The sequence below is a fragment of the Rhinolophus sinicus genome, chromosome X, assembly GCF_036562045.2.
Source record: "Rhinolophus sinicus isolate RSC01 chromosome X, ASM3656204v1, whole genome shotgun sequence".
NCBI lineage: Eukaryota > Metazoa > Chordata > Mammalia > Chiroptera > Rhinolophidae > Rhinolophus > Rhinolophus sinicus.
In genome coordinates, this window is record NC_133768.1 from 46,083,686 (window position 1) to 46,104,391 (window position 20,706).

At 37.3% G+C, this 20,706-nt stretch overlaps 1 protein-coding gene across 1 annotated transcript in view; it reads left to right on the plus strand.

Annotated features, from left to right (window-relative positions):
• The window catches only part of LOC109436875 (vascular endothelial growth factor receptor kdr-like), a 315,706-nt gene that overhangs the window by 206,142 nt on the left and 88,858 nt on the right, over positions 1-20,706 (plus strand). The window contains exons 14-17 of the mRNA XM_074323230.1: positions 3,234-3,527; positions 4,044-4,190; positions 4,390-4,515; positions 5,845-5,951. Coding sequence (XP_074179331.1) covers positions 3,234-3,527; positions 4,044-4,190; positions 4,390-4,515; positions 5,845-5,951 — 674 coding nt within the window. The remainder of the gene's footprint in view (positions 1-3,233; positions 3,528-4,043; positions 4,191-4,389; positions 4,516-5,844; positions 5,952-20,706) is intronic.

A 20,706-nucleotide genomic window follows, 5' to 3' on the forward strand; every position in this document is an offset into this window, starting at 1 on the left:
TCATGGCATAGAATTCAGGGCTTTGATTTTACCTTTCACAATTTCAGACATGCATGAGAACTTTTGTCAGGAAGCATGATCCAGCCTGGCCTGAAGCATGGCTGTTCACCTTCATGAGACCCTCTGGCCTTTTGGAGCCTGACTGTATAATAGTTTTAAGCCTAGTAACTATAGCTATGCTAAACTCATCTCCCAAAAGGCAGTCTCCAGGATCCCCATCAATATCTTGTTGTCAACTGCATTACAGAAAAGATGATCATTACATACAACATCTTAAAACATTGGTCAATGATTGTTGAGTCTTCATAAAGTGCTTTGTAATAGCCAAGAAGGGATTCCTTACCTAAAGCAGTTTTATACTCTAAGGAGTCAAGAAAAGGTAATGAGTGAGACAAGATGGAACATCATGAAAAATACTCAGGGACACTTATGAGAATAAAAATACATTATGTGATAGTTTGCTCTAAATTTTGAAGTATAGTCAATGCATATTATTTGCCTTCCTATTCTTGATAAGGTATCTTCAAGCATCATACAAACCAACTGATAATAAAGAGAAACATGTAACAAATACCTCAAGGCATTATGTATATAATGTCAGATAGTATTAGCACAGAAAAGGAAGTGGTCAGTTTGGGCAGGGGCAGCCAAAGGGGCTTCAAAAAGACCAGAACAGTGATGGATGAATAGGTATGATTCAGGAAAACAGAGAGGTTGGGAATGGCATTTCAAGGGAAGAAGGTGGCATGAACAAAAGGTATACAGGTTGGAATTGATCAATCAACACTCATTCATTCTACCAATATTTATTAAACATCTGTGACATGATAAGTGCTATGCTAGATATTAGGGCTATTGCACTGACTAAAACTTGTGTGGTCCTTGTCCTCATAGAGTTTACATTGCAATGATAGAAAGAAACAATAAATAAATGAATAGCTATTTTGTACTTGTGATAAATGCATGAGAGAGAGAATAGTTAGGTAGAGAGGGGAAGCCTACTTTACAGTGGGTGGTCAGAGAAGACCTATATGAGGAGGTAACTTTTAACTTGGCCCTAAAAGATTACCAGAAGCCAATGTAATATAATTGTGGAACATGTGGAACAATTGAGCATGTGAGAACAGATTTATGGAGAAGCTGGATGACATAGTTGGTGAGGAAGAGTGGGGCCTTAGAGGGGCCTACCTTGAGGAAGGAATATAAACTTTATCTGGAGGCAGTGGGGGAGTCATTGAGAGCTTTGGAAAGGGGTTTTGATCAAAGTTATGGTGCAGGAGGATAAATGAGGTAGCTTGAGAAAATTAGTTTGGAGAATGGTGTGACTGGAGGAGAGCAACTCAGTTAGGGAAACATTATAATTGTCCAGGCATGAGGTAATGACTGCCCAGGCTAGGATAGCTGCATAGTGGAAACTGAGAGGAAAGATGAAGTGAAAGCTGTGGCAAAGGAACAATTCATAGGACTTAGCAACTGATGGGAGGTGGAATGCAGAAGATGAGGGAGAGAGAAGAATCAAACATGATAGTGAGCTTTTAATCCTTGGTTATAGCAAATAGATGTCTTCCACCAGAGAAAAATTCAAAAGACGAGTTGGTCTGAGGGAGAAATAATCAGAGGTTTTGTTGAGTTATTGTTGACATGATAGTGGGATCCCCAAGTGGAAATGTCCAGTAGACAAATGGCAATGTGGCCTAAAACTGGCCATGGAGAAAAACAATAGCTCCAAATTGGGCATGTGATTATGGGAATAAAAAAATTAAGGGATGGGGGAAATTATCCTGTATTCAGCAATCACCTATTAATGCCTGAATGGGTCTTCTGCATTAACTGGATGCTGGGATTCAGGACTATGGAGTTTCACTACCCTACCGAGTGGGTTAGATAACAGGGGCACAGATTTTGAAAGCTGTCAGCTCAGTTGTTCAGCCAGCCATATTCTTCAGTCAAGAATATCACAGCTGTGAATGATTAAGAGGTAGACTTTATCAAGATAAATATTGGTACAAGGCACATTAAGCAAATCTTGGGGTGCTGGAAGCAAGTAGCCACAAGAAATGATAATACAATTGTATGACAAGTAGAATGTTTTAATCATTTATTTCTATCTCAAAACTTTGACTGCAAGATAACATTCTATCATTTCTGACCCCCAACACACACCCCACACACAAATGCAATGGAATGGTTAAAACTCTTAAGCCTGGATCAGCACCACCAGCAGTTCTTATCCAACAACTAACCTCCCAGACTGTAGCCATTTCTGTTTAAAAGAAAGTGTGTGTAGAGTTGTGTGTGTGTGTGTGTGTGTGTGTGTGTGTGTGTGTAATGTTCTGATGTGAAAATTGATGTATCTCTTGGGGGTAAGAACATTGGTATGACAGTCAATTTTTTCTTTACAATTTATATCAATTCTATTTGCAAAAAAGTTTAAAAGTGTTTCTGTATGCTGTCTTCCAAGTGAAAATCTGGGTATCCTGAGTTTCATTTCAAGATCCTCTCTTTTCTTTCCAGATCACATCTGTGGGAAACTGGTCAGTGTTACCATCTGGCTTAGAGCTGTTGTGCTACATTTTTTCTAGGGGAATTCACATTTAAGTGTATTTTCCTGCATACATCATGTTTTAATTTAATAAAAAGTATCTCTAGCATAGATTCCAAAATAAGAAATTACCTGTGGAGAGGCAGCATGAAATGGCAAAAATGCAAACTCATATCAGTAGACCTGGGGTTTCAGTCTTGTCTCTGCAATTTATTTGGTATATGTTTTTTTCTTTTTTAGTTAGTGAAATTAGGTTGATGGTATCATTAGTTTTGAAAAGTAACATAAGGGGATTGCTGTGAAGGTTTGTAAGTTGGACAATACATATGGTAGCCATCTATAATGGCAGACTTTCAGACTCTGATACTTTAGTGACATTATTGGGTTGGGGAACTATTTGGCCTATCACATTATATCAGTCAAGAAGCTTCATTGTCTACCTTCTTCAAATAAGCCTTCTTGGGAACTAATTCAGAGCTGTACTCAGTATGTGGCTAAAAGTGGCCTCTGCCATTGTTGGCATTTAGAATGAAATGCAAGAAATGTTGGGTTTCTACAACTGGGCACTTGTCCTCGAGGGAGTATGTTTTGTCTCTGCAATGTGGCTTTCAGGAAAAAGAACAAAGCATGTGTTATATAGCAGTTTCTCCTGCCTAGTCATATTCACAGTGACATTTCTTCACCTTCACAGATGTGGCTGGTTTCGTGGAGGCAGAACCCCTGGTCTCAATGATCGAGGGCTATGATGCTCGGCTCAAATGCAAGGCAGCTAAATATATCTACAATCATCTCGCTTGGTTCAGCCCCCTTGGAGAGAAGTTTCCTGTTATAGACACAGAAACCTTAAAAAATAACTACTCCATCTCACTGACGCTGGTGATTAAGAATGTGACCCAGAAGGATAAAGGGCAGTACAAGTGCAAGGCTTGGGCCCAGAGGAACATCACCAAAATGATGCAACATAATACTCAGCTCTTAATTAGAGGTAGAATTGGAGGGGCTTTCTCATAACTTCTTAGCATTTAAGCCAACTGCTGGGTGGGCTATGGAACCATGATATGGCTCTTGCTTCTGTATTACTTATAGGCTAAGCCAGTCAATCTTTTGTTTCCTGAAGCCTCTTGGGGATATTCCAAGGAATAGATCTCGAATGAATTGTATTCTCTGTCAAACAGATGAAAGAAAAATTTGGAAAAGGAACTTTTTGATCCTTCTAATACCAAGACTCTTCAGCAGTCAGTTTTATTGCTTGAGGTTGCTAAGGGTCACCTTAGTAAGTGTGAAGATTAAGGAATAACTTGAAGGACACAAAATGTAAACCACTGCACACTTTACCCATACAGTAGATTTTTATCCCTATCCATCCTATCTTCTCCTGAATATGGTAACACTTAACCATCCAAATATCTGATTAGACATGAGGGGTGAGACAAAGATTAAATGCCGTATTTGTGGTACCCTGCATCAAAATCTTGTCTTTTTTTTACCCTGGTCTCTACAGAAAGAGTGGCTCCATTCATTGTTGAGAATCTCACCAATATTGAGGTCAACAGCAGTGGCAAGATTTTGCTGGATTGCAAAGTGAATGGAACACCATGGCCCAAGATCGACTGGTTGAAAAATGGAGTTCCTGTTCTCCCTGCTTCAGGTGAGTCTGAAGATCTTGTGTAGTTATTTCCAAGTCTGAGGACCAATCAGGAAGGCTTGAATTGGTGTAACAACTTACAGATTACTTGACTTTGAAACCGTTCCAAGTTTGATTTAATGAGATGGGGCTTCACATGTTCTAAGACTGGGCTTCAGGGATAACACCTCAGATACTAATGACGGGGGTATTGTCAATGCAGGAATCTTTTTTGAGAACAACACCCTTATTATTGAGCGAGCCAAGAAAGAAGATGAGGGCTTATATCTATGCAAAGCAACCAATGAGTTGGGGGAAGTCAGCACAGCAGCTTTTATCACTGTGGAAGGTAAGTTGGAAATTCCTGGCTACATTGGTAATCAGTAATGGAACTCAGAAAAGAAAATAAATGCATTTGGTGATGGGTGCACAGTGTGGAAGAACAATGAAGAAGGCAAGCATGGGTATACATACAAGTACTGTCCTTAATATATCCACTTTCAATGGGAAGGTGTGTGGAATAGTTTGATTTGGAAAACCTGAGTTCACATCCCAATACTTGTGAACTTGGTGGGATCTAGGACAAGTCATTTAGCCTTTCTGGGTCTCAGATTTCTCATTTCTGAAATGAGAATAACACCAGCTGTACTCTATCTCTCACAGTACAAATGAAGGCCAAGACACAGGAATGCTTTACAAAATATAAACTATCAAATGAGAGTACTTTTTTTTTGGTTGATTGGAAAATATTGGGAGGCATTTGGAAATAAAACCAGAGAATGTTAGACCTCTGATCACCTTTCATTGTAAATATGAAGCCTAAAGAGAGTAAGACACTTGAAGCTTATGGAAAGGTCTTTTGACTGCAGTGTCCTATGCTGCTATGATGAGTATTTAACTGTTAAGTGCAAAGCTGTGTGTGTTCAAAGACATGTTACTGGTTGGAATACCGTCTTGGCCTCACTGCAGCCATTTGAACATTCAGCTATTCTTGTCTATCGCATATCAGGCAAACCATATAAGCTGATTTAACAATCTGGCCTCCCAGGGATCTGAGATAATCCACAGAGTGTGTACTATAAAAAACAGAAATTATAATAATATGAATAAAATAGCTAAAATAAATTGTCTGCCATGTATTGTGTTACTTTCACTTCTCATTATCTCCTTTATTTAATCCTCTCGATAACTCTATGTGGTATTTCATTATTCCCATTTTTAGATAGGGAAACTGAGTCAAAAAGAGGTTAGTAACTTGCTTAAAGTCATGCAGCTGGTAAGTGGTAGAGCCAGGATTTAAACTCAGGCAATTTTCTGCCACAGAACCAATGGAGCTATGAATATACATACATACATACATACATACATACATACATACATACATGCATATATATATATATATATATATATATATATATATATATATCCATATCCAGTATGTTTTCAACTCGTATTTTGAGTCATCTAGTACAATTATCAGGGATGTTTTTCTCTAAGTATCAGTAGGCAAGGCCCACACACCATAAAAATTTCACACATGCATACACACATTTTGGCGACATTAGTCCTTTAGAAATAAAATGTGCTTTGTAAAAGGCAGTAATTTTCTCTTGCTTCTCCTCAGTCTCTGCAATGAATTAACTCATTTTCCTTTTAATAAATTCTGACTTCTTTACAGGCTCTGAAGAGAAATCTAATATTGAAGTCATCATTCTTGTTTGTACTGGCCTTGCAGCTACCCTTTTCTGGCTTCTTCTTACCCTGGTCATTCGCAAACTCCGAAAGGTAAGGGACAAAAAGTATTTTGGGGCCTTGGGGCTGGCGCATTCTGTAGTTTAGATGGTTTTAAGGCTGAACCTGGTTTATGTTTTTGTCTCAGATCAGTTTCTTGAAAGATGGCAATATTTATCCAGGCTAGGGAGAGTGTGTCCAAGCAGTGTGTGTGTGTGTGTGTGTGTGTGTGTGTGTGTGTGTGAGAGAGAGAGAGAGAGAGAGAGAGAGAGAGAGACAGCGAGAGAGAAGTGTGTGTGTGTGTGTGTATGTGTGTGTGTGTGAGAGAGAGAGGTGTGTGTGTGTGTGTGTGTGTGTGTGTGTGTGTGTGTGTGTGTGTGTTGGGGACTAAAATGTAATAGAGTTTTTACTTCCTGCCTCCTAAAACATTGGGAACTGATAGAAGAACACATCTTCCCACTCAGATTCTATCTTGAATTTTTCGTTAGTACAGCTAATGCTGTCAAGGATTATTTTTAGGGGATTGTAATGTATCAGCTGGGTTGGTGGCTAATATTCATACTTATATCTATATAAATATTATATCTACTAATGTGATATGTTTTCATAGAACATGGATTAACATATAGTTGCCACAGCTAAAGCCCTACTAAGTGATAAATGGGCTTTTATTTACTTTTGTTTCTGAGGCTACTTGTTTTTAAAAAAACATTTTTCATGTGTTAAGAACTCCATTTTGTAAAAGTTAAACTATTAGGGGAAAAATTAATGTGAACTTAGGCACAATCTCCTTTTGCTGAGCACTGATGCAGGTAATTGGCAGGAAGAGAAGATTAGGTCTGTCATTCCTGATGAAATGTGTCAGAAGTCTTCTAGGCCAAGCTAATGGACAGCTGTGGTAGACATTCCAGGAGTGTGATGGAGCTCCAAGTTTTCCTGCTAGTTAAGCCACTGGGTCATATCTCAGCCCCAAGCCATGCTAGCTGTCACGGGTCCTTTTCTTTCTTTAGACTCCAGGAACTCAGATTCCTTTTCTCAAATGATGGCACCAACTTTACCCTATTTCAGATTCCCCTCTAGGCTGGTTATAGAATTGGCCAGTCTTATTGGTTTCCCTTTCCTTGCTAACATTGAACACAAGAACCACATCTTTTGACTTAAAAGGGTTTCAATGCTATTACAGAGAATAAATAGAAAGAGACAAAAATGAATGCAGGGATGGGAGAGGAGGTTGACAAAATGTCTTGCATCTTATTAAAGATCTCCTAGATATTAGCTCTAGTCTGGGATCCCTTATTCCACATGTCTTCCTGATTTTCTTCTTTATTAATAAAGGTAGAACTTAACATATCTTCTCCTTTCCCTAGAACAAACTTCTGCTTCTTTTTTGCCAACATCCTGACATAAGGATGCATCTAGGATGGCAATAAAGGTTGGAAGTAAAAGATTGTATCTTAGCATCAAGTTGGTCTTTTTTTTTTTAAATATTAACATTTAATGTAAACATTTATTAAACATTTACAATGCAGTAGATACTGTGCTAAGTGTGTGAAATGAAATATTTGTTTTATTTTATTAAATTTATTGGGGTGACAATCGTTAGTGAAATACATAGATTTCAGGTGTACATTTTTATCTCAGGGGACTTCTAGGTGCATGATGTCCATCCTGGTCACAGGAAAAGCAACTCAAGGCCATCATTTCCCATTTGGTCTCCACACTGAAGTTTGAGGTGGAGTCATCTACTCTTTCCTGTCTTTCTTAATCACAGGATCAGTAGATGTTTGATGTGCCTCAGACTGTGGTCTTTGTTGGGGCCAGAGTCATAATCTCGCAGCATGCACATATTTCTTCTGTTCCTAACTTAGTGTGTGACTTTCGACAAGTTATTTTACCTCTCTGATCTTACATTTCTCCATCTGCAAAATGAGGGGATTGGACTAAAGGCCCTGTTTTCAAAGTTTTTTTTTTTTTTTTTTTTACAGAGACCATCAGTGAAAAATACACTTTCTGCCATGATCCAGTATATAACTGAATTAGGAGTTTTATTAAAAATTACTTACTTGTACTGCATGTAATACTCTCATATTTTCTTTCTTTTTCTTTTTTTAAATGCTGGCTGTGAACTTCTATATTTTTCAACCAACTGATAAGCCATAACCCAATCTTTGAAAGCCTCTAACTAGTTATAATTTCCTATGAGTCCATTTTTCTAACTCTTTCTTTTTTAACTGAAATTGAATCTTCTCTATATTGAGAGAGTGATCTACACTGGAAAATTTAGGGCTGGGACTTAAAGTTTTTGTGGCATTAGCTAGACTCATCTTGGAGAGAGAGAAATGATCCACTTGGCTCACTTCCTCTAAGACTGTCACATAAGTAATAACGTCAGTAAATTACACCATCTGGGGCTTGAGAAACCTAACCTCAAGCCCTTAGTCAGCTGTCATACCTTCATAAGGAGTGAGAGAAAAGTGACTGACAGCAAAGGCTGCTCTTGGAACCAGAGAATGTGGAAACAAAAAAAGATGCTGAAGCTCAACTAGAGCAGTATTCCTAAAACAAAATAGAAAGCATACCAGTAAAATGTCTAAATTCTGTGCCATTGATTCCAGGAGTGAGGAAGTAGGAAGGAAGTGCTGAATAGAATAGAAATAATAGTCCCAAAGTAGATGATGAGAGATGGAGGAAGGAAGGGCCAGGAATTGGTTGAGAACAATGATCTCTGATTCTCTTTATGGGTGAAAAGCCCAAAAGGAGGAAGTGACTTGCCTAAGGTCATGAACTCCTTAATGGAAAATCCAGAATGAGAACACATATCTAGTTATTGTGTTTTTTTTGTTTTGTTTAATGAAAACAAATAAATGGGTAATAATAACGTATCATTGTGTTTGAAAATATAGGAAATCCCAATATATGAAGAAAAAAAAAAAATAGTATTCACAGACAACCAATAATAAATTTTGTTGGATTTCCATCCTTTTACTTTATTGTGGATTTTGAGAATGGCTGATGTCATATTATATATTGCATTTTTGTATGCAGTATTAATCCAATTTAATATAATCTTTTACTATTTTACTCACTGAAAACATCATTTTAGTAGCTACAGAATAGATCTAAAACCAATTGAACATATAAATCCCAGTTTCTTACATTCCCAGTTTCTTACTAATAAAAAGAACCACGATGAATATCTTTGGACATAAAGGTTTTTTTCTTGATATTTTAATATTAAAATTTAAAAGTAGAGAAAAGTTAAAAGAATTTTAAGTAAACACACATACACCCACTATCTAGATTCAATAATTAACATTTTTTTGTATTTCCTTTATCACATATCTACTTTTCTATCAATTTTACTATTTATCCATCAACCCATTTTATATTTTGATGCATTACAAACCAAGTTGCAGACACTATATTTTACCTTTTAATATTTAAGCATGCATATTATTAACTAGAGTTCTATTTATATAACATTCTCTCTTTAAAATTTATGTAGTTAAATGCATAAAACATAGGTATACCATTTGATGAGTTTTAATACATGCATATACCTTGTGTCACCCCAATCTATCTAAAGATACACAATATTACCATCACCTCAGAGAGTTCCAACTTGGAGCCAGTCCCCATCCCTATCTCCATCCCCACAGAAAGAAGTGCAGTTTTGAATTTTTTTACTGGAGGTTTGTTTTGTCCATTATAGAAATTCATGTAAAAAAGAATCAAACAGTATATTAGATTTCCTCCATTTAGCATAGTGTTTTGAGATTTGTCCATGTTATATGCATTTTATTATTTTTAATTGTTTATTCTTTGTGATTGCTGAGTAGGATGTCATTGTATAAATATAAGAGTTTGTTTAGCCACTTCCCTGCTAATGGATCCCTGGGCTGTCTCCATTTTGGAACTATTATGAATAAAGTGCTGTGAACATTTTACCAAGTGTACCTGGTGGGCATACGTATGCTATCATTTTACTTGGAAAATATCTAGAATTGAAAGATATATGTCATAGGACAGGTGTATGCTTAGTTGATTTTTTTTTTTTTTAATTAAATTTATTGGGGTGACAATTGTTAGTAAAATTACATAGATTTCAGGTGTACAATTCTGTATTACATCTTCTATAAATCCCATTGTGTGTTCATCACCCAGAGTCAGTTCTTCCATCACCATATATTCGATCCCCCTTACCCTCACCTCCCCCCCCCCCCTTACCCTCTGGCAACCACTAAACTATTGTCCGTGTCTATGAGTTTCTGTTTCTCATTTGTTTGTCTTGTTCTTTTGTTGTTTTTGGTTTATATACCACATATCAGTGAAATCACATGGTTCTCTGCTTTTTCTGTCTGACTTGTTTCGCTCAGCATTACTCTCTCAAGATCCATCCATGTTGTCACAAATGTTCCTATATCATCTTTTCTCACTTTAACTTGCAGAAATATTTCCAAGTGGTGTGCCATTTTACAATTTTGCCAACAATGAAAAAGGTCTGTTTTTCCACAACCTCACCAACAGTTGATGTCAATCTGTGTTTTTTTTTTTTAACATTCAGTATTGTTTTATATTAATTTCAGGTGTATAGCATAGTGGTTAGACATTTATATAATTTAAATATCTATCCTCCTGACTAGTCTAGTACCCACCTAGCACTATACATAGTTATTACCATATTATTGACTATATGCATATTCCCTATGCCCTACATCCCCATGACTATTTTGTAACTACCAATTTGTATGTCTTAATCCCATAACCTTTTTTACCATGCCCTACAAACCCTTCCCATCTATTACCCAGATAAATCTAGTACCCATCTGGCACCATAAATAGTTATTACAGTATTATTGACTATATTCCTTATGCTATACCTTACATCTCCATGACTACTTTGTAACAACCAATTTGTACTTCTTAATCCCTTCCCCTTTTACAACCCTCCAAACTCTCTCCCATCTGGCAACCATCAAAATGTTCTCTGTGTCTATGAATTATTTTCCGTTTTGTTTGTTTGTTTGCTTGATTGCTTGCTTGCTTTCTTCTTCTTGTTTCTACATATAAACAAAATCACATTGCATCTGTTCTTGTTTCTCTGAAATACTCCACTCAGGGCAACACACTCCAGGTCCATCCATGCTGCCACAGCTGGCAAGAATCCTTATCCTTCCATGGCTGAGAAATTTTCCATTGTATATATGTGCCACCTAATCATTATCCATTAATCCATTGATGGAAAAATAGGCTGCCTCCACATGTTGTCCATTGCAAACAGTGCTGCAATGACAATATGAATGCACAGGTCCCCTTGAAGTAGCATTTTCGGTATCTTCAGGGAAATACCCAGAAGTGGGATTACTGGGTCCTTTTTGTCTCTTGTTATAGAGTTTGTTTAAAGTCTATTTTGTCTAGCATAAGTATTGCTACCACTGTTTGTTGTTTGTTTGTTTACATTTTGCTTTTCTTTTCTTCAAATTTTTTAATTTTTCCTTTTTCAATTTATTGCGGAGACAATTGTTAGTAAAATCACACAGATTTCAAGTGTACAATTCTGTATTACATCATCTATAAATCCCATTCTGTGTTCACCACCCAGAGTCAGTTCTGCATCCATCACCACATACTTGATCCTCCTTACCCTCATATCCCACACCCCAACCCCCCTACCCTCTGGTAACCACTACACTATTGTCTGTGTCTTAGAGTTTTTGTTTCTCAGTTATTTGTCCTCTTCTTTTGTTATTTTTGGTTTACATACCACATATCAGTAAAATGATATGGTTCTCTGCTTTTTCTGTCTAATTTATTTCGCTTAGCATTATACTCTCAAGATCCATCCATGTTGTCACAAATGTTCCTATATCACCTTTTCTTACCACCGAATAGTATTCCACTGTGTATATATACCACAACTTCTTTATCCATTCATCTATCGAAGGACATTTTGGTAGTTTCCATGTCTTGGCCACCGTAAACAAAGCTGCAATGAACATTGGAGCACACGTGTCTTTATGTACAAATGTTTTCAGAATTATTGGATAGATACCCAGGAGAGGGATTGTTGGGTCACATGGTAATTCTATTTGTAATTTTTTGAGGAACTTCCACACTACCTTCCATAACGGCTGCACCAGTCTGCATTCCCACCAACAGTGTATGAGGGTTCCTTTTTCTCCATAGCCTCTCCAACACTTGTTACTATTTGTCTTGTTGATGATAGCCATTCTGACTGGGGTGAGGTGATATCTCATTGTGGTTTTGATTTGCATTTCTCTGATGATTAGTGATGTTGAGCATTTTTTCATATGTCTATTTGCCATTTGTATGTCCTCTTTGGAGAAATGTCTCTTCAAGTCCTCTGCCCATTTTTCAATTGGGTTGTTTGTTGTTTTTGTTGAGTTGCATGAGTTCCTTGTATATTCTGGATACTAGCCACTTATCGGAGGCACTGTTTGCAAAAATCTTCTCCCATTCAGTTGGTGGCCTCTTTATTTTGTCAATGGTTTCTTTTGCTGTGCAGAAGCTTTTAAGTTTCATATAGTCCCATTCGTTTATTTTAGCTTTTACTTCCATTGCCTTTGGAGTCAAGTTCATAAAATGCTCTTTGAACCCAAGGTCCATAAGTTTAGTACCTATGTTTTCTTCTATGCAGTTTATTGTGTCAGGTCTTATGCTTAAGTCTTTGATCCATTTTGAATTAACTTTGGTACATGGTGACAAATAGCAGTCCAGTTTCATTCTTTTGCACGTGGCTATCCAATTCTCCCAGCACCATTTATTGAAGAGGCTGTCTTTGCTCCATTGTATGTTTTAGCTTCTTTGTCAAAATTATCTGTCCATATTTATGTGGTTTTATTTCTGGGTTCTCAATTCTATTCCATTGGTCTATGTGTCTGTTTTTCTGCCAATACCATGCTGTTTTGATTATTGTAGCCCTGTAGTACAAGCCAAAGTCAGGAAGTGTGATACCTCCATTATTGTTCTTTTTCTTAAGATTGCTTTGGCTATTCGGGGTCTTTTGTGGTTCCAAACAAATCTGATGATTTTTTGTTCTATTTCTTTAAAATATGCCATTGGGATTTTGATGGGGATTGCATTGAATCTGTATACTGCTTTGGGTAATATGGCCATTTTAACTATGTTGATTCTTCAATCCATGAGCACGGAATGTCTTTCCATTTCTTTGTGTCTTCTTCAATTTCTTTCAAAAATGTCTTATAGTTTTCAGCATATAGGTCTTTCACACCCTTGGTTAAGTTTATTCCTAGGTATTTTATTCTTTTTGCTGCAATTGCAAAAGGAATTGTTTTTTGTTATTTCTTTTCTGAGATTTCATTGTTAGTATATAGGAAGGCAATGGACTTTTGTGCGTTGATTTTGTAGCCGCAACTTTACTGTATTCGTTGATTGTTTCTAATAGCTTTTTGGTGGAGTCTTTAGGGTTTTCTATATATAGCATCATGTCATCTGCAAAGAGTGATAATTTAACTTCTTCATTCCCAATTTGGATGCCTTTTATTTCTTTCTCTTGCCTGATTGCTCTGGCAAGGACTTCCAACACTATGTTGAAAAGCAGAGGTGATAGGGACATCCCTGTCGTGTTCCTGAACGTAGAGCAAAGGGCTTCAGTTTTTCTCCATTAATTATGAGATTAGCAGAGGGCTTGTCATATATGGCCTTTATTATGTTAAGGTATTTTCCTTCTATACCCATTTTATTAAGTGTTTTAATCATAAATGGATGTTGTATCTTGTCAAATGCTTTTTCTGCATCAATTGATATAATCATATGATTTTTGTCCTTTATTTTGTTTATGTGATGTATCACATTGATGGATTTTATGTTGAACCATCCTTGTGCCCGAGGATGAACCCCACTTGGTCGTGATGAATAATCTTTTTAATGCATTGTTGTATTCGATTTGCTAGAATTTTATTTAGGATTTTTGCATCGGTATTCATCAGAGATATTGGTCTGTAGTTTTCTTTTTTGTGCTGTCCTTACCAGGTTTTGGTATCAGGGTAATGTTGGCCTCATAAAATGAGTTAGGGAGTACTGTCTCTTCTTCAATTTTTTGGAAGAGTTTGTGCAGAATTGGTATTAGATCCTCTTTGAAGGTTTGGTAGAATTCACTAGTGAAGCCATCTGGTCCAGGACTTTTGCTTTTGGGAAGGTTTTGGATGACTGATTCAATTTCGTTACTGGTGATCGGTCTGTTTAGATTTTCCAGTTCTTCATGGTTCAGCCTTGGAAGGCTATATGTTTCTAAGAACTTTTCAATTTCTTCTAGATTATAGAATTTGGTGGCATATAGTCCTTCATAGTATTCTTGGATGATCCTTTGTATTTCTGTGGTGTCCGTGATATCTACCCCTTTTACATTTCTGATTTTGTTAATTAGTGTCCTCTCTCTTTTTATCTTAGTAAGTCTAGCCAAGGGTTTGTCAATTTTGTTAATCTTCTCAAAGAACCAGCTCTTTGTCACATTAATTTTTCTATTGTCTTTTTGTTCTCTATTTCATTTATTTCTGCTCTAATTTTTGTTATTTCCTTTCGTCTGCTGACGTTGGGTTTTACTTGTTCTTCTTTTTCTAGTTCTTTAAGGGGTAACATGAGGTTATTTATTTGGGAGTTTTCTTGTTTCTTGAGATAGGCCTGTAATGAGATAAATTTCCCTCTTAAAACTGCTTTCGCTGCATCCCAAAAATTTTGGTAGGATGTATTTTCATTGTCATTTGTTTCTATGTATCTTTTGATCTCTCCTCTAATTTCTTCTTTGACCCAGTCCTTCTTTAAAAGTATGTTGTTTAATCTCCATGTATTTGTGTTTTTCCGCTTTCTTTTTACAGTTGATATCCAATTTCAAAGCCTTGTGATCAGAGAATATGCATGGTATGATTTCAATCTTCTTAAATTTGTTGAGACTGATTTTATGTCCCAATATATGGTCTATCCTTGAGAATGTTCCATGTACACTAGAAAAGAATGTATAGTCTGATGTTTTAGGATGAAGTGCTCTATAAATGTCAATTATGTCCATTTCATCTAATGTGTCATTTAGGGCTACTATTTCGTTATTTATTTTCTGTTTGGATGATCTATCCATAGCTGTCAATGATGTATTTAAGTCCCCTAGTATAATTGTGTTTTGGTCAATTTCTCCCTTTAGTTCTGTTAGTAGTTGCTTGGTGTATTTGGTGCTCCCTGATTGGGGGCATAAATATTGATGACTGTTATGTCTTCTTGTTGTACAGTCCCCTTCACCATTATGAAATGTCCATCTTTGTCTCTTGTTATCTTTTTCACCTTGAAGTCTGTTTCATCTGATATCATTATGGCTACACCTGATTTTCTCTGGGTACCATTTGCTTGGAGTGTCAATTTCCACCCTTTCACTTTGAGTCTATGCTTGTCCTTGTAGCTGAGATGTGTCTCTTGGAGACAGCATATGGTTGGGTTTAGTTTTTTGATCCAATCTGCTACTCTGTGCCTTTTTATTGGTGAGTTCAGTCCATTTACATTTAGGGTGATTATTGATATGTGAGGATTTCCTGTCATTCTATCTTTAGTTTTCTGGTAAGGCTGTGTCTCCATTGTTTCTTTGCCTTTTTGTTGTTGTCTATTATTTCTGTGTGGTGGTATTCTATGATGTTTCCCTCTGTTTCTTCTTTTATTTCAGTATATATTTCAATTCTGGATTTTTTTGAGTGGTTACCCTTAAGTTTATGTAAAAGAAAGTTTGATATTTAGAGTATTCCATTTTCTTCAGCACGCTTACTTTCTCCATTCCCATATTCGGTTCAGGCCTTTACTCTCCCCTTTTTGAGTTTTGGTTGCCACAAATTGTCCCTGTTGATGGTGGTCGAATAGCCTCCTTTAGTATTTCTTGTAGTGCAGGTCGTGTATTAGAAAATTCCCTCAGCTTCTGTATGTCTGGAAAGGTCTTTATTCCTCCTTCATATCTAAAGGATATCTTTGCTGGATATATTATTCTTGGCTCATGATTTCTCTCTTTCAATAGTTTGAATATTTGGTTCCACTCCTCCTGGCTTGTAGAGTTTCTGCTGAAAAATCTGATGATAATCTAATGGGCTTTCCTTTGTAAGTTACCGTCTTCTTTTCCCTGGCTGCCTTGAGGATTCTTTCTTTGTCGTTGATTTTAGACAGCTTCAATACAATGTGCCTTGGAGAAGGCCTGTTGGGATTGAGGTAACTAGGTGTTCTATTTGCTTCTTGGATTCGAGGGTCCAGTTCTGTCCACAAATTTGGGAAGTTCTCATCGACAATTTGTTTGAATATATTCTCTGTTCCTTCTCTCTTTCTTCTCCTTCTGGTATGCCCATTATTCTTATATTGCTCTTTCTGATGGAGTCAGAAAGTTCTTGTAAGTTCTTTCATTTCTTTTAAGTCTCAAGTCTCTTTCTTCTTCTATCTGTGTCATTTCCAGGTTTCTATCTTCGATGTCACTGATTCTTTCCTCCATCTGGTCAACTCTACTACCTAAGCTGGTTATTTCATTCTTAATTTCTTCTATTGAGTTCTTAATCTCCAGAAATTCTATTTGGTTCTTTTTTAAAATTTCAATCTCTTTCGTAAAATGCTCATGCTGTTCTTTGATTGAGTTTCTGAGTTCATTTAACTGCCTATCTGTGTTTTCTTGTATCTCGTTGAGTTTTTTCAGAACCGCAATCTTGAATTCTCTGTCATTTAAGTCACATATTTCTGTATCTTTATATGCCTTCTCTGGAGATTTTTCACTTTCTCTCTGAGCTATCTTGTTGCCTTGGTTATTCATGGCGATTACTGGTTTACTATTTCTCTTCCTAGACATCTACAGGAGTGACTTCTGCAACAGGTTGATAGAAAGCGGTCTTTCTTTTGTTTGCCAGTACTTGTTGGTAGAATGTTTTATTATTTCTCCAACTGCAACTTATTTTTCTTCTCCCACACGGTAGTGCTATGTTTTCTCTGCACTATTCCAACTTCTCACACAATGGGGGGATTCCCTGGGAGATGGGCTTCTCCTCTGTTAATAGTTCGTCTAGGTCACAGGGCGCAGTGTCCCAGTGGGTATGCGGAGAGCTTTTGATGTTCTAAAGGTCTTCCTGCTCCAGATTCAGAGCCATATATTTCAGCAGTACTGTTTACTCCTGCAGGGATCCGCCCAGATAGGTGGGGTCAGGGGCGGGGTGAGTTGTGAGAGGTGGCCCAGAGCAATGGCGGCGACCACCACCACAGCCGGTCCTGCTTCCTTAGCTCTCTCCCCTTTGCCGGAACTACTTGGGCTGTGAATTTGTGTCTGCAGTCCACAGTTCTCAAAATAGCAAATTTTCTATTATTTTGATCTGACACTGCTACTGTTTCTCTTCTAGCACCGGGCAGGTGGGGGCGGGGCGAGCTCTGGGAGGCGAGGGAGGGGCCGGCTAGTCTCAGTGCCTAAGGCTCCGTTCTCTGCTTGGCAGTGCGGGCTTAAACCACCGTTTTCAGCCTTTGTCCCTCAGTCTTTTCTCCGAGGTCTCTGCCGTGAGCGTTGGGTTCAGCCGTGTTATATGCTGTCCCCTCAGCCCTGTGGAGCCCTGGCGGAGGCCTAGCAGTCCGAGTTCCTCCCTCACTTGCAGCTGCGGTAGTTTCGGGAAGCAGCGAGCTCGGCGCACTGAGCGAGGTCTGCGTCCTGCGCCCGCGCGGCTCCGTCTCTGGGCACTTCTCCCTTTCCTCCTCCCTCCACTCGCGCGAATCTCCCACCTGTAGGTGATTTCAGTCGGTAGTGGGCCTCTTCGTCTTGCCTGTCTGCTGTGCAGGGAGTCCTTTGTGGAGTTATTGTTGTCCGATTAGTTGTAAATTCCAGGGGAGCTTTACAGAGGCTCACCTCCCTCCACCATTTTTCCGGAAGTCTGTATTTTTTACATTGTATGTTTTTGGCTTCTTTGTCAAAAATAACTGTCCATATTTATGTGGTTTTATTTATGGCTTCTCAATTCCATTCCATTGGTCTATGTGTCTGTTTTTCTGCCAATACCATGCTGTTTTGATTATTGTAGCCCTGTAGTAAAAGCTAAAGTCAGGGAGTGTGATACCTCCAGAATTGTTCTTTTTTCTTAAGATTGCTTTGGGTATTTGGGGTCTTTTGTGATTCCAAAGCAATATGATGAATTTTTGTTTTATTTCCTTAAGAAATGCCATTGGGATTTTCATGGGGATTGCATTAAATCTGTCCATTGCTTTGGTTAATATGGTCATTTTAACTGTGTTGATTCTTGCAATCAATGAGCATGGAATGTCTTTCCATTTCTATGTGTCTTCTTAAATTTATTTTAAACTGTCTTTAGTTTTCAGCATATAGGTCTTTCACATCCTTGGTGAAGTTTATTCCTAGGTATTTTATTCTTTTTGCTGCAATTGCAAAAGGAATAGTTTTTTTGTATTTCTTTTTCTGAGATATCATTTTTAGTATATAGGAATGCAATGGACCTTTGTACGTTAATTTTGTAGCTGGCAACTTTACTGTATTTGTTGATTGTTTCTAATAGCTTTTTGGTGGAGTTTTTAGGGTTTCCTATATATAGCATCATGTCATCTGCAAAGAGTGATAATTTAACTTCTTTTTTTTTTAATTTAATATTATTAAATTTATTGGGGTGACAATTGCTGTCCCCTATCACCTCTGCTTTTCAACATAGTGTTGGAAGTCCTTGCCAGAGCAATCAGACAAGAGAAAGAAATAAAGAAATTAAATTATAGAAGTTGTGGTATAATTTAACTTCTTTATTCCCGGTTTGGATGTCTTTTATTTCTTTCTCTTGCCTGATTGCTCTGGCAAGGACTTCCAACATTATTTTGAAAAGCAGCGGTGATAGGGGACAGCCCTGTCGTGTTCCTGATCGTAGAGCAAAGGACTTCAGTATTTCACCATTAACTATGAGATTATCTGAGGGCTTGTCATATGTGGCCTTTACTATGTTAAGATAGTTTCCTTTTATACCTATTTTATTAAGTGTTTTACTCATAAATGGATATTGTATCTTGTCAAGTGCTTTTTCTGCGTCAATTGATATAATCATATGATTTTTGTCCTTTATTTTGTTTATGTGGTGTATCACATTGATAGATTTGCGGATGTTGAACCATCCTTGTGTCCCAGGGATGAACCCCACTTGGTCATGATGACTAATCCTTTTAATGCATTGTTGTATTCGATGTGGTAGAATTTTGTTTAGGAATTTGCATCTGTATTCATCAAAGATATTGGTCTGTAGTTTTCTTTTTTGTGTTGTCCTTACCAGGTTTTGGTATCAGGGTAATGTTGGCCTCACAAAATGAGTTAGGGAGCACTGACTCTTCTTCAATTTTTTGGAAGAGTTTGAGCAGGATTGGTATTAGATCCTCTTTGAAGGTTTGGTAGAATTCACTAGTGAAGCCATCTGGTCCCGGACTTTTGCTTTTGGGAAGGTTTTGGATGACTGATTCAATTTCGTTACTGGTGATCGGTCTGTTTAGATTTTCCAGTTCTTCATGGTTCAGCCTTGGAAGGCTATATGTTTCTAAGAACTTGTCCATTTCTTCTAGGTTATTGAATTTGGTGGCATATAGTCCTTCATAGTATTCTTGGATGATCCTTTGTATTTCTGTGGTGTCCGTAATAACTTCCCCTTTTTCATTTCTGATTTTGTTAATTAGTGTCTTCTCTCTTTTTATCTTAGTGAGTCTAGCCAAGGGTTTGTCAATTTTGTTAATCTTTTCAAAGAACCAGCTCTTTGTCACATTAATTTTTTCTATTGTCTTTTTGTTCTCTATTTCATTTAGTTCTGCTCTGATTTTTGTTATTTCCTTTCTACTGCTGAGCTTGGGTTTCACTTGTTCTTCTTATTTTAGTTCTTTAAGATGTAACATGAGGTTGTTTATGTGGGATTTTTCTTCTTTCTTGACATAGGTCTGTAATGATATGAATTTCCCTCTGAAAACTGCTTTCGCTGCATTCCAAAAATTGTGGTAGGATATATTATCATTGTCATTTGTTTCTATGTATCTTTTAATCTCTCCTCTAATTTCTTCTTTGACCCAGTCGTTCTTTAAAAGTATGTTGTTTAATTTCCATGTATTTGTGTTTTTTCCTGCTTTCTTTTTGCAGTTGATATCCAATTTCAAAGCCTTGTGATCAGAGAATATGCTTGGTATGATTTCAATCTTCTTAAATTTGCTGAGGCTGATTTTATGTCCCAATATATGGTCTATCCTTGAGAATGTTCCATGTACACTAGAAAAGAATGTATAGTCTGATGTTTTAGGATGAAGTGCTCTATATATGTCAATTATGTCCATTTCATCTAATGTGTCATTTAGGGCTTCTATTTCATTATTTATTTACTTTTTGGATGATCTATCCATAGCTGTCAATTATGTATTTAAATCCCCTAATATAACTGTGTTTTGGTCAATCTGTCCCTTTAGTTCTGCTAGTAGTTGCTTGGTACATTTTGTACTCCCTGATTGGGGGCATAAATATTGACGCCTGTTATGTCTTCTTGTTGTGTAGTCCCCTTTACCATTATGAAATGTCCATCTTTGTCACTTGTTATCTGTTTCATGCGGAATTCTGTTTCCTCTTATATAATTATGGGTAGACCTGATTTTCTCTGGATGCCGTTTGCTTTGAGTGTCAATTTCCACCCTTTCACTTTGAGTCTATGCTTGTCCTTGTAGCTGAGATGTGTCTCTTGGAGACAGCATATGGTTGGGTTTTGTTTTTTGATCCAATCTGCTACTCTGTGCCTTTTTATTGGTGAGTTCAGTCCATTTACATTTAGGG